At 39.4% G+C, this 14,009-nt stretch overlaps 2 protein-coding genes across 2 annotated transcripts in view; one reads left to right on the top strand and one right to left on the bottom strand.

The window, feature by feature from the left end:
* LOC139459157 (uncharacterized) overlaps nt 1–1,010 on the top strand; it is a 28,058-nt gene extending 27,048 nt beyond the window's left edge. Inside the window, exon 13 of the mRNA XM_071240612.1 lies at nt 688–1,010. Within this exon, the coding sequence (XP_071096713.1) occupies nt 688–1,010 (323 nt within the window). The remainder of the gene's footprint in view (nt 1–687) is intronic.
* A 3,199-nt stretch (nt 1,011–4,209) lies between these two features.
* On the bottom strand, nt 4,210–12,973 carry LOC139459155 (uncharacterized). The gene is made up of 6 exons (XM_071240611.1): nt 12,910–12,973; nt 9,626–10,090; nt 8,397–8,493; nt 7,885–8,004; nt 6,608–6,709; nt 4,210–4,264 (listed from the first exon to the last, which is right to left on the bottom strand). The coding sequence occupies exons 1-6, from the start codon at nt 12,971–12,973 to the stop codon at nt 4,210–4,212; spliced, it is 903 nt and encodes a 300-aa protein (XP_071096712.1).
* Nucleotides 12,974–14,009: the final 1,036 nt, after the last annotated feature.

Here is a 14,009-nt window from a genome sequence, read left to right as displayed (position 1 = left end):
CAGCGCTCTAGGGTGTTGATTTTCAATGAACTCAGATAATACCATGCATTTAAGCAGTTATTAATTTGGTTGAATTTTGTAGAAACTGTTCTATTGGTTCAATTTAATTATCAACAAACAAAAGGGCAGGTGAAAAAAAAAATTACATATATTTTTTTAGATTGATAGACGGCTTTTGACTTCGACTGTAAATCGAAAAATTAAAATATGCTAAAGTTACAGATCAAGCAGCATATATACTAGGTATACAAGGTATATTTTACTTTCAAATGGCGGTATTTGATATGTACATACTCCGGATAGGAAGTTAAGTGTTTTGCGTAGAGACTTGATTGTTAAACATTCCTAAATACGAATAGATCTTGCCCGTTTATCTAAAATGTCTTCATCAGTATGTCTAGCGAACCGTTGCATTGCACTCGGATATGCTCGGTTAAGTTCGTTAAACTGCATTTGATAGTTTAGTTTCCAATCATTGTATTCGCACTGGTAACAAGTTCGGGGTATATCAGTTTTGTATCTTCCATGTTAGTGTATATGGGAAACATTCAGTAACCAATTAGAAACGAGTATTGTTAGGTACAAGGTAAGATAATGTGTATTTTACATTACGTGTAAGCAATTTATGTCAGTATCCGTCTGTGATGTCATTATTCTTGAGGATATTCTTTTAATTTGACTATCCAGATCCGAACCGCGACACGAGCTCTCCACTGCACCTTCAAGGAGTGCACATACAGTCGCACATTTACGGCGATCTTGACAGCAACGCCAACCGCATGTACCCGAACACCTTTCTCTCTCCCGACAACTACCCCATTTCAACCCCTGTCGGCAACGCAGCAGCCAGGATGTCGAATCTGGAGAGAGATGCATATGGGATGTACGTGGAGAATGCCTTTTATCAGTACTACGGCCAGCCCACGTCGACCGCAAGTTACAATGCAAACTCTCTGTCGGACTACGTCAACCCAAATGCAGTACTTCCGGTTGGACCCCAGAGATACTAGGGACGAGGCGTGAGATTTTTGATTGGAAAATATCTAATTCAATTTTGTGGAAATTTGGAAGGACATGGTGTTGTCCTCGACAAAACTGACGTTCCAGTTTGTTTTGGTTTTTAGAACTGGGAGAACGGTTTATATTGACACGAATGGAGTTTTCGTTGGTTTTGTCTTTTGCGAACCAAACGAGTGGATATTTGAAAAGGACAATGGGTTGGGTGGCTCAATGTCAGAGAAATCGATAAGAGGAAAGTTGATAATTTTGATTTTCGAGTTACGTATTCCTTGTTATGTTTTTGTTTGAATACTTGTTTCATACAAAGTATTCTTTGCTTTGAAGAATACGTAACAGAATCTTCGATTATCCTGTGCTACTTAAGGTCTTAAGGTACTATTTATTTAATCATTCATTCATCTTGGCATTCTGCCTCAGTCTTTTATGAAGCAATATTTATTTTGTGGCAAATTGTCCTTATTTATTATCAATTTTCATGTTGAAGTAGATAATAGTTTCAATAATTCATAAAATAATTATTACATATTTATTTGTAATGAGATTATGTATTTGTAATCTAAGATATTTTACCCACTCTGTGATGATAAAGAGTAAAACATTCTCGATTCTTGTTTTAAAGAACTTTAACTGATTTGCTTTCTGCAAAGTTCTTAAATCAAAAGATATTGAAAAATGTACATTCCTATATAAGTTTCATTACATTCCCGTAGTCATCTCTAGTTCTGATTTTATATTAAAAAATTCTTTACTTGGTATTTTACTTGGAAATAAAGTCTTTCATTTGCTGCATATATCATGTGCGGAGTTTGTTAGATTGTGTACACATCTCTTTGGAATGTATATAGCTATTTGCACCCTTTTGGCGGGCTTATCTGTGATCCTTGGTTCGAACCCCAAATTACCCTAAGTTAGTTTGCATCATACCACTGGGTTTAACCAAAGTGGAACCGTCTTAGACCTGCATCGCTAAGAGATTTCATCTCTCGCCAACCGCTTCTCTGGTCTAGTGGAGAGGGTCTAAGTGCGGAAGGTCAGTGGTTCGATACCCAGCCGCGTCATTTCAAAAGACGTGAAATGAGGGTACTTGTTACCTTGCCTAGCTAGCGCTCGGCAAGAAGCGGTCAAACAAGGACTGGTCTGTATTGTGTGAATGGGGTATCCATGTTAAATTGCGGTATATAATCCCAGTGGGCTGGCACTATGAAACCGGCATCAGTTGGTCTTGTACAAGCACACACATGGACGTCACTATACAATTGCAATAATCTTGAATACCATTTCACCTCGCCTCCACAATATTGTTATGCACAAATATGTTTGACAAATTTGGTTTGAAATACAACTTTGCCTTTATAACTTACTTATGTATATATCAACTTGTTCCCAACGCTATACGGCTGAAATAATGCAAAGGCGACGTTAAAGTTTAACACACTCACTCACCTCTCTCCCACACCGATATGACAAGGCGTGATATAACTGAAATAATGTTCACTCACCTTTCGCACATATCGACTCGACCTTATTCTATAAATCGCGAGATACAACCGTCTGTGCACACTGAATTTCAACACCTAGACTACCTCGATGTATATATACCTCGGCTATACACCGTCATCACAAGACTAGGATAGAACTAATTGGCAGATTTTATTCAAGCTAAGCGTTAAGAACTCACTTTCTCAGTCTGTTGTCTTGTAATTGTATGCACATCGGTATGAAAGTTAATGATAACCTTATCATACAAAGACAATATCACAATTCACACAACACTTATTGCGTGTAGTGAAAGGTGCCCCAGATTTTGGTTCAGGTACACATGCACTGTATGTCAGCTGATGCTGTGATATCCAGATACACCCACAAACAGTTTCGCTATACACATAAAATATATGAAAATACTCTTTTCAAGAAATGGTGTAATAAATAGCCATACGAGTAGTACTAAATAACGATACATTCTTACTGGTATATATGCTCCGTGGTCTAGTGGTAGACCGTGCGCCTTACTGGTATATATGCTCCGTGGTCTAGTGGTAGACCGTGCGCCTGGAGAGCGGAAGATCCGACCACGTCATACCAAAAGACGTTAGGAGATGGTATTTGTCTGGCGCTCGGCATTAAAGGGCTAAAAACAGAGACTGGTCGCCTCGAAGTCAGTATACTGTGTCAGAGTGGGGTATTCTTGTTAAACTACGTGAGGATCCGGGGTAGAATAGGTCTTTTTCAACCCGTGCTTGCCGTAAGAGGCGACTATGCTTGTAAGAGGCGACAAACGGGATTGGGTGGTCAGTCTCGCTGACTTGGTTGATGCATGTCATCGTGTCGTAGATCGATGCTCACGATGTCAGAAACCTGATTGTCTGGTCCAGACTCGATTATTTGAAGACTGCCGTCATATAACTGGAATATTGCTGAGTACGGCGTTAAACAACAAACAAACCAAACTGCGGAGAGGGGGCGGTCGGGTAGCCTAGTGGTAAAGCGTTCGCTCGTCACGCCGAAGACTCGGGTTCGATTCCTGACATGGGCACAATGTGTGAAGCCCATTTCTGGTGTCCCCCACTGTGATATTGCTGGAATATTGCTAAAAGCAGCGTAAAATCATACTCACTCACTTATACTGCGGCAAGGTATCTCAGTGGGCTAGCACTATATAAAATCGGCATTAGTCCGGACAAGTACAAGCAGACCCTATATGAATGCAATAATCTTGGACGCGACGTTAAAACCCATTTCACCTCACCTACTGGGGCAACATTGAAACATGCACATACAATGTGTTGTTTTATAGGCATCTTGCCACCTGGTAATGCCTCGCCCAACCCCTGTCCAGTCTCATTAAAACAGGACTGTTTAGCTCACATGACTGAAAGTTAAGTGAGCTATCAGCTATGTCATGGCCTGCTTGTCTCCATTTGTCCTTGCTACTTAATTCTCTCATGCATTTCCTCGCACTGCAAGACATTATCTCTTCAGAATTCACAGGGCTAATGACTCTGAATCAAAACATGCTTGTTCCCACCAATGATCAGGATTTGTTCAAGAGCTATATTACAAACGCTACATATGGTCACTGTTCTGCTATTTCTGATCAAAATGTACTGCTAAGCTATTAAACACTGCCCCAACCGTCCTTCTTGCTCTTTGTATCACTCAAGGGTATCACAGCCCAGCAAACAATCGCCATCACCTGAAGTGGTTGTCTTTCGTCGGTGTTGACGTCTTGTTGAAAATCCGAAAACTGTGAAGATGAGAGATGATAGTTGCTGATCATGACTGACTATTAAACGAGTGATCTCTTCGCGGGCAACTAATAAACAGAGATTATTAAACGAGCATCTGTGTCACACTGATTTTAGCTCCCCTTTAGAAATATGTACTGATCACGACTGCCGTCTTAGAAAACCATAATTGTCGACTGACGTCAACAGCTTCAGCTATGACGTCGTTTCTAGTGTAACGTCATTTCGACCTTACGTCACAATAAGATTCGAAGAACGTCCACATGACATAAAGAATACACTGGTCATATTTGCACTAGAGCACATACGATGTTTATGAACTCGTTAATTTCTAACCTTATAGGTGAAAAACAACTTGATTAACCCCTTGGACGCTACGGTGACATATATGTCTCCTCCTCAACCCTCACTTTTAAGTCGAATATAAGTTAAAAGACATCACGCACACAAATACACTTCGCAGTTTTGAATTTATTAGGTACATCGTTAATCTCGTCATTTCTGACATTACTAAATCACCATTGATGGGGTTAGTTCGTGGATGTTTTGAAAAATAATCTCAATATCGGATATTTACTCGAAGGATGTAATTACAAAAATAGGATATTAGTGATCACGGGTATCTGTAATGTAATAAATCACAAATGATCATTCTGAAACGTCACCAATAACCCTAGAATCGTTTAGAATGTTTTAGAAAATACGCAAACAGGTCCTACAGAAAATGTGAGCGTATCCTGCCCTACCGGTTGCATCGGTCACAAAAACATGCAAAGGCAAGTGAATTGTTTCCCTTAAAAAGCACTGGTACATATTGTACAATGAAAATAGTTAACACTGGCCAATATGGCGGAAAGCTCACTTTGGCGCTCCTGTTTACATTTTCAGCAATTTCTTATGCACCGACTCCTTTCGGCAACTGTCACATACATGAACAGGCTTTACAATTGTCTCGTAAAAAGGGCAAAATGTAAATTGGATTTTGAAGGGCACGCGCGGCTGTTTCAAACGGCAAAAAAAAACCAAAGGCAAGTAATTAATTGGATTAAGTACTAACATCTTGACCCCAATTTACCCCCTAAATAACAACAGTAAAACAGTGATTAGACTTTGGTCTTTGAAGTGGATAAATCTGTCTTTAAATGCGATGACTAGAGAGGAAATTAAGTCGAAATGCTTATAACGAACTACGGTTATAATGAACTGAAATAAGTGGTCCCATTGTGTTCGTGATAACTGTAGTGTACTGCATACATCAATTGGATCTGACCTAAAAAAATCAAATCAAAAGTTACGAGACTGAAAACAGCCGCCGAAACACTGCAAACCTATGTTTCAGAATAAAATATGATACCCGAATCCAAAACACAAAATTGAGTGGGTGAGTGAGTGAGTTGGGTTTAACGCCGCTTTTAACATTATTCCAGTTATATCGCGGCGTGTCAGCTTAATGTGGGAGGAAAGCCCGAGGTGATGCAGGTCTCAGACGTTTACCACATCGGTGATACCCACGAGCACGGGTATGGTGCTGACAAATCGGGGCGAACCGGGATTCGAACCCACAATCATAAGTTTCTGGTGTGTCCAGGGGACGCAACTCTGCACAGCGTTTCTCCATTTCTCGTTTGTTTCATTTTCAGTGTGCCATCAAACATGAGTGTATACATCCGTGGAGATCCGGGGTAGAATAGGTCTTCAGCAACTCATGCTTGCCATACAAGGCGACTATACTTGTCGTAAGAGGCCACTAACGGGATCGGGTGGTCAGGCTGCTGACTTGGTTGATGCATGTCATCGATCTCAATTGCGTGGATCGATGCTCATTTTGTGTCACAGAATTGTTTGGTCCAGATTTGATTATTTACAGACCGCCGTCATATAGCTGCAATATTGCTGAGTGTGGCGTTAAACAACAAACAAACTTAACAAACAAGCAAAATATTTTATGGGTGTATACTTTCTTTTGCCCGGTAGTTTAGATGACTAACAAGGTTCCACAGTATGGCAAACGAGGTTACACAGTGTGGCCCACTTCTAGTTTTTCACCAACTTTAAACAAAGTAGGGCAGGGTATTCTGACCCTATTACAAGGACACTGCAAAGTGTAGTATTTCATGTTCATTACTATACATTTAATTCAACTAAAATCAATAAATGTTTGCGTCGCATGCACAAAACATTTCATCATTGGATACAATCGTGTTCTTCCAAATGTTCCATGTTACTGAAAAAATAGTTCGTGAAGTTTTCCAAAAAACGAAGTACCATTCACCCATAGTGGTGCTTAAAACATATTTTGATCTGACCCAAACCTAAAATACCACCATAAGGGAAACACCTACCTGTTTTTCTGGCATGCACTCCCCCCCACAACAGTCGACAGATCAAACAGCTCTTCCTCGGAACTCCCATCACTGTCCACAGAGAAGTTGGACTCGTCCAGTCTAAAACCACGAAACGATGACAATAAGAAAAACTTAATTTGAAGACTATTTTCTCAGCACGTTTGAACAATGATAGCAAATAATGTCAAACTGTACTGACACTCAGAGTTTGAGGAAGTATTTGGATTATTTGTCAAAAGTAATGTCATCACAAAAATAATAAGGTCTTCACAGAAATAATACTGTAATATATAATAGTAACGTCATCATCAAAACGTTTGAATTAATGAACCTGAACCTTTCGTGTGAAACCGAGATAATGATACATTTATTTCCAATAGGAATAAACGAATTCATTAAAACGTAAAGTTACCAAAGGCAGTTGACAGGTGGAAACATTTCATTATTCTGGCGAATACACCACGTAGGAATTCCGGGGGAATCCCCTGGTGATGTCAGAGGAGAATAATGAAACTTGTGTTACAATGAGGGACCTGACCTACTGCAGGCCATGGTGCCACGACAGCGAATAGGGCGTAAAACAACATTCACCCATTGTTGGCATTATTATTATTTTAATTATTATTACTTTATGTCACGCACAGCGTTGACCGTTTGTCATCCAAGCACTGGTTGACTTACCCAGACTCCATTTATTGTTTGTTGTTTAACGCCGCACTCAGCAATATTCCAGCTATATGACGGCGGTCCGTAAAATAATCGAGTCCGGACCAGACAATCCAGTGATTGACATCATGAGCATCAATCCACGCAATTGGGATCGATGACATGTATCATCCAACCTGACCACCCGATCCCGTTAGTCGCCTTTTACGACAAGCATAGTCGCCTTTTACGGCAAGCATGGGTTGCTAACGACCAATTCTACCCCGGATCTCCTCGGGTCTCAATTATTTACAGGCCCTCGTGAAATGGCTGAAACCAACATCCTCTCACTCATCCGTATGAATACGAAATTCAGATTATGAGCAATCTTAAAGGTAGTTTTGTGGTTTGTTTTGGCAACAGTAGCCAATGTACATGGGGTAATTGTGTTTGTTATTTATCGGTGGCCTGTAAATAATCAAGTCTGGGACAAACAATACATTGACTGATGTTTTTAACAAGTTTAAAGCAACGATTCACGCCATGTAATCATACGTTTTTGAGCAGCATGGGTTGCTGGGGACCTATTCTACCCCGGTATCCCCCACGGGGCACTGTCAGCTACTTACACTGTGACGACATAGTTGGGGCTAAGTTTAGGTCGATGTAGTTGAGACAGTTTGATGTATATAGGTTTCTCCTCTTTGGGTGTGCCAAAACTCACTTCCTGTAACTTCGCACATCGAGTCCTTCAACAGAAAACATTCAAATAGCTACCATCCAGATGATTGAGAACCAACCCGTAACCTGCATCACACAATGATTCGCGAATGATTAAGGAAAACAAAAGCGGATAAAGCTTCTTGCAAAAGGGGCACGCACAGCTATTTGGAAAAGGGGGACGCACAGCTATTTGGTAAAGGGGGGCGTGTATCGATGCTCATGATGTCAATCACTGGATTTTCTAGTCAAGACTCGATTATTTACAGACCGCCGTCATATAGCTCGATTATTGCTGAGAGCGGCGTTAAAATACAAACAAAGAACAAACATGGGATTTTAATGAGATTGAAGCTGACACAATGCGAGATCACAAAATACAAACTCACTCACTAACTCTGTTTCTCCTCAACATTCTCACCTGCGTCGTTTGAGAATCAAGTAGATGGCGGTTACCATCAGTGACACTATCAAACTCCCGGCCACTCCAACACCTGCCCCCAGCAACATCGGCGACTCTGTAAAAACAACGTGCAATCTGACTTCTCCAGACGGAATCGCCGTCGCCCTGGATGTAAAAGTGTGATTTTACGACGCTTCAACAGGTTTTTAATAAGATTTGTTTGTTGTTTCGCACTCGGCAATATATTCGAGCTCCTTGACTGCGGTCTGGAAATATTCCAGTACGATCAGACAATGTTCCAGCTAAGTAATCCATATTCCTTAATCGCACCTCCTGATAAATACGTGTGAATTTAATAGGAATAACCACACAAAAAACATCTGGACGATAAATATGTATGCGCGGGACAAGTCCAGGTGTTTGTTTATTTTCGGTAACGTTTCGAGTTCTCATTTCTCGGATTGGTTTAAAGGAACCAACATGCAGGGCTGGATTGTTAATTGTTTTGAATACATGTTCACTGTTATTGATAAGCAGGGATTGAAATGTATTGAAGAACCGTTAAATGTTACATTTAAGAACTCCACGCTTACACGTTCTGTCTTAAATGACATCTAGCAGTGTTTTTATAAACGATGGACCAGTTCAAAAATAAAATCAGGATAGTTTTTTACTCCAAATTCTAAAGGTCGGTGAATGCAATGTCATCATGAGCTAGACAAGCTGTTGTAAGTTAGGATTTTTTGGGCTTTCCTAGTCAGTATCATAAATAAGATTCTTTTCAATTTTTAAATTCCTGGGCTTATTTTATATACTGTGCAATCAGCGCGTTCATTTGTCACAAAGTAAATAAATACATTTGATTTCAAACTGTGATGCGTGGGTTAGAATAGGTCTTCAGCATTCCCTACTTGTCGTAAGAGACGACTAACGGGATCGGGTAGACAGGCTGATGACTTGGTTGATGCATGTCAACGTATCCCAGTTATATAGATCAATGCTTATGATGTCAATCACTGGATAGTCTGGTCCAGACTCGATTATTTACACACCGCCGTCATATAGCTGGAATGCTGCGGAGTGCGGCGTTTAACAACGAACAAACAAACGGTAGGCGTCAGACTATATCAATTCTGAAATAACAATTTTGACCTGCCACTGATACGAATAGAAGGAATATTCGAACTCTGATTAACATTTTTAAAAAAACCAATTTCTCACTTGAACACTGCAATGCATAAACTCACCTTGGACCATGTGGGAAAACTTCTGTCTCTGAATTTCTTTCCACGTCAATGTTTTCACAATGTGAGAAACATTTCCGTTACCAACAAACATGTTTGGAGTTTTTACCGTGGAAGAAACGGTTGCCAAGTCAGCATGTCCAAGTTGAAAATGGCGTTTTCCACTCCTCACGCCGTCAATTTCGTTTGAATTTGACTCAACGACTTGCTGCGATTTTCTAACAGAATGAGGTTGTCCATGACTCTCAGCGTGTTTGTTTGTGTTTGTTGGACTGGCCGCATGGTTGGGAGGCGTCTGTGGTGATGGGTCAGTCTTTTTATTTGTATTCCCACCAAATACATATTGGATTTCTTCGTAGGATTTCCCATGGTAACGCGACGTATCTATTATGCGAACATTGTTCACCTCTTGCGAAAATTCAGGCTTTCTTGGAGCGTGTGAAGTCTGTGTGTTAACGCCGTCGAGAACTGAAACAATTTTGATAAACATTTGACAATGAAGAATGACAACAGATACAACAAATGAAAATAATTGAATAAATTTGAAGATTATATACACTTTACACTATATCATGTGCGATATGACGGAGTGATGGTTTTACGCCGCTTTTAACTATAGTCCAGCAATATCACGGCGGGGAACACCAGAAATGGGCTTCACACAATTTACCCGTGTGGGGTAGCGTAGACGTTAATGCGTCCGGTCGTAACGCCAAACGTCAGGGTTCGATTTCCCACATGATCACTCTGTGTGACGCCCATTTCTGGTGTCCCCCGCCATGATATTGCTGGAATATTGCTAAAAGCGCAGTAAAACCATACTCACTCACAAGTGTTATGGTTTTTGTGATAACGGATGATCACAGTAAAAATTGTTATTATTTTGACAAGTGTTTTTGCTAGAATAGCATCAACTCTGCAGACAGGAAGCGTGAACTTTGTCACATGATTTGGTGGACAGAGCTCAAAGCAATTTTGAAAACAGGACATTTAGTCAAGAAAATTTGAACTGTTGTCGACTGAATCAATGATCTATAAAATCGCGAATCAACAACTTGAAACTGTTTTATGGTGTGCAATATTTTGTAATTTCTTTATTTTGGTTGTCATTATTTCGTTTTTAAATTACCCTGAATTTCTTCCCACTTAAGTGTTAAGCTTCTTTTATTAGCTTGTGGATCAATATTGAAAAAGAATTAACCGTGGTCGAAATACAGAATATTTTTTTTCTTGGTGAATTTGAAGGTACGCGAAATGACATTTAAACAATAATTCGTGTCATAATATTCAACTACGTCAGTATGAATTATTTTTTAGGAAATAACTATGTCATGCTTCAATATATTTAGCAAATTTGAACAAAATATCATTGGGACATTTTGGATGACAATCCCAAGCTGTCAGTATCCTAGTAATGAACCATATGAAAATCTGGAAATGATTTGCGAAATTGAAATAAATACTTATTCTCGTATCATCCTCGATGATCCAGTGTACCATTTCTCCATGGGACATTGTACTGACACAAATCACATCCATGGCATTAAAAATAAACTCATCACGTGTCTGAGGTGATTTTGCTTGAGTCAAAGGTAATAGAACATTTTCAAGATTTTGTCAACTTTTGACAGGACATTCTTCAGAAAACATCTTCAAGACATCCCGCATGACAATCAGTCAATGTCCTAGGAGAGGAACCAATTTGAAACCCTGGTTTACAGAAATATCTATACTCGCATTTTTAGTTTTTGTGTAATATATATTTTGGAAAGTCTATACTTGCTGAAAAGCATAAAACACCACAGTACATAAAATGGTGTCCGATGATGAAATTGGGATTGTCAGACTCAGAGATTCAGATAAGTTCTTTACCTTGGTCATTGACTGACCAACTGTATAAATTAATATAGACTATTCATTCACTTTTGGTAATGATACATAATTATATAGATTATCTTATCATGGTTTATAAAATCACGAAAATGTCTTTATCTTCAGCAAAATTATTGATAGTTCAAAAACTATGTTGGACTTTTAACGTGATTATTTCTCTGGGAGACAGTTACTTTTTTCCATCCTCGATTATCAAATGTATTATATCCACATTGTACTAATTATGGACAATATTTATGATACTTTGGAGAAATGATGCACTGGCTAATCGAGGGTGACACTTTGCTTGATGGCCAACATCTCCACAGGAAGGGGTTATCCCCTTACACACCCTGCTTACATTATTCACATGGGTCTATCATTTCTCCTGTCCAAGGGAGTCTCAGTAATATATTTGGGGGACCCAGGGCATTCACTCTGGTGTCTTAAGCTGTCGACATGTGGCACGATTATAAAATAATAATATTCACTGTACATGCTCAGAAGCCTTCCGCCTACTCTAGATACGGGTTTCAATGTAATATGCAATCTACAATATTGATAAATTTAACGACTGGAACATATATATGTTTGCTTCCCCCATGACATCGTTTGGGTCCATTCTCAAATCGTATTTCGTCCGGCGAAAGCCTGTAAATCAAGCAGCGCAGGGAATGGTGAAGCAACTTGAAATATATTTGTTTGGCAACTGTCAACTCATGCACTTTTGTCACCCCTCGCACTTAATCACGATGCTGATGCGAAAACGGAGCAAAATTATTTTTTCCAGGATTAGATTATATTTTTTTATTTAATCTCTTCATTCTCTCTGGCAGAATCTAATTCGGAACAGAATGTAACTGTGAGTGCGTCGTTCATTCGGAATTCTGAGGGAGATAGGTAAGGGAGATAACTCTTCACGTCAACGCTGGCCTCGGAGCAATTACACTGAAAGGCAGATGGGTTGGCGGGAGAGAAAGAAATGATGCAACCCATCAGCACCTGCAGCTGATAACCGGATAAAAACAATAGTTCTAGAGACAAAAACAACAACATGAAGCGAAACCATAGAATTAAGATAGCTGTGGATATTCGACTACAACTAGGAACCCAAAGGCTTATTTGAAAATGAGGCACCGACAATGATTTCACTTCAACTCGCTTTACTGCGAGTTCAACATAATTTAATAGAACGGCATATATGAAATATCGAGTGGCTTTTGTTGTTTCAACATAACGGACGATATTAATGTTTATTCATCACATGACTAAATAGGCCTTCTTCGCTAATGTCGCCATTTTGAGGGTATCCTTTCCAAAACGCGAACAGTACCCTGGAAACACCTTGTTTTTGTCCAGTACGCAAGCTTATAACATGTACAATAATAAATATGGATCACTATCTTCATACCTACCTACGAGCAATGCATAGATAATACTTAGGTGGTCAAAAGTCCAGGCAAAATGAAAGATTTGCATAATGTCGAATCTTGTGTGTACTCATTCTACCGGAAGTTATGTGACGTCATACAATGACGTCACGATAGAAGTACAGACGTCACCGAGAAGACGAGATGTCACACTGACCTTTCAAGCTCATCTGATGATGTAATGTCAGTATTGTACGACCAGTTGTTACTGAATCTAGATTGACTTGGTTTTGGAAACCAATTTGGTTGATTTGTTAATTACCAAACTTGATATGGACGTATTTATTAGTTTGTAGTTATACCCCCCGTCAGCGATAATTATAATCCAAACCACGGACTAGATCTAGATCTACATATACTTTTAGTATTTGTTCATTTCATAATGTATTGAAAAATATATAGTGTTTTTTCATGAGTCAGGTTTATTTAAACTGGCGGGCAATAGAAAGGTTACACCCACATTTGATAATGACTAAGATGAACCAAAGAAGTGGTTATTCGATGGTGATGTTGTTTTAGGACCTAAAGGGATATTCTACTGAAACTTAACATTAGTACATGAAAAGCAACCACAAGAAAAATATTATTAAGACACCTTTCACTTTTGAATTTATACAAGTATGAGAAATATCAGTTTGCTGTGTTTCGGCGACTGTTTTCAACCGAGTAAAGTTTTTATAACGTTTATATTTTGGGGCCAAATCCAGTCTTCAAATGTATACGTTCTTTTACCCACACTTTTATGGTTGGCTGACTGTTTTCTAACACTTTATATTGGGTAGGTCGAATAAATACAAGTTTGTGTTGTTAGACATTGTCAATTTCTTTTAGCATATAGTTGTTGAAGTCCGTTTAGAGTGAGTGAGTGAGTATGGTTTTTACGCCGCTTTTAGCAATATTCCAGCAATATCACGGCCGGGGACACCAGAAATGGGCTTCACACATTGTACCCATGTCGGGAATCGAACCCGGGTCTTCGGCGTGACGAGCGAACGCTTTAACCACTGGGCTACCCGACCGCCCCTCCGTCGGTTTAGAAGGGAAACTATATGCTAAATCTGTTTGAATTGAAGGATGTTTACTAA

This window comes from Haliotis cracherodii, unplaced genomic scaffold (genome assembly GCF_022045235.1).
Source record: "Haliotis cracherodii isolate W230 unplaced genomic scaffold, xgHalCrac1.p SCAF_13, whole genome shotgun sequence".
Lineage (NCBI taxonomy): Eukaryota > Metazoa > Mollusca > Gastropoda > Lepetellida > Haliotidae > Haliotis > Haliotis cracherodii.
Note: the sequence above shows the minus strand (reverse complement) of the source record. Positions and strands in the feature narration are given on the sequence as shown.

Excerpts from the sequence above, each read along its gene's own strand:
- LOC139459155 (XM_071240611.1), bottom strand. The coding sequence starts at position 12,973 with ATGCAAATCTTTCATTTTGCCTGGACTTTTGACCACCTAAGTATTATC. Across the intron at positions 8,005-8,396 it reads TTGATTCTCAAACGACGCAG|GACTCGATGTGCGAAGTTAC; the intron begins GTGAGAATGTTG and ends TTTCTGTTGAAG. Across the intron at positions 6,710-7,884 it reads CCCAACTATGTCGTCACAGT|ACTGGACGAGTCCAACTTCT; the intron begins GTAAGTAGCTGA and ends TCGTGGTTTTAG.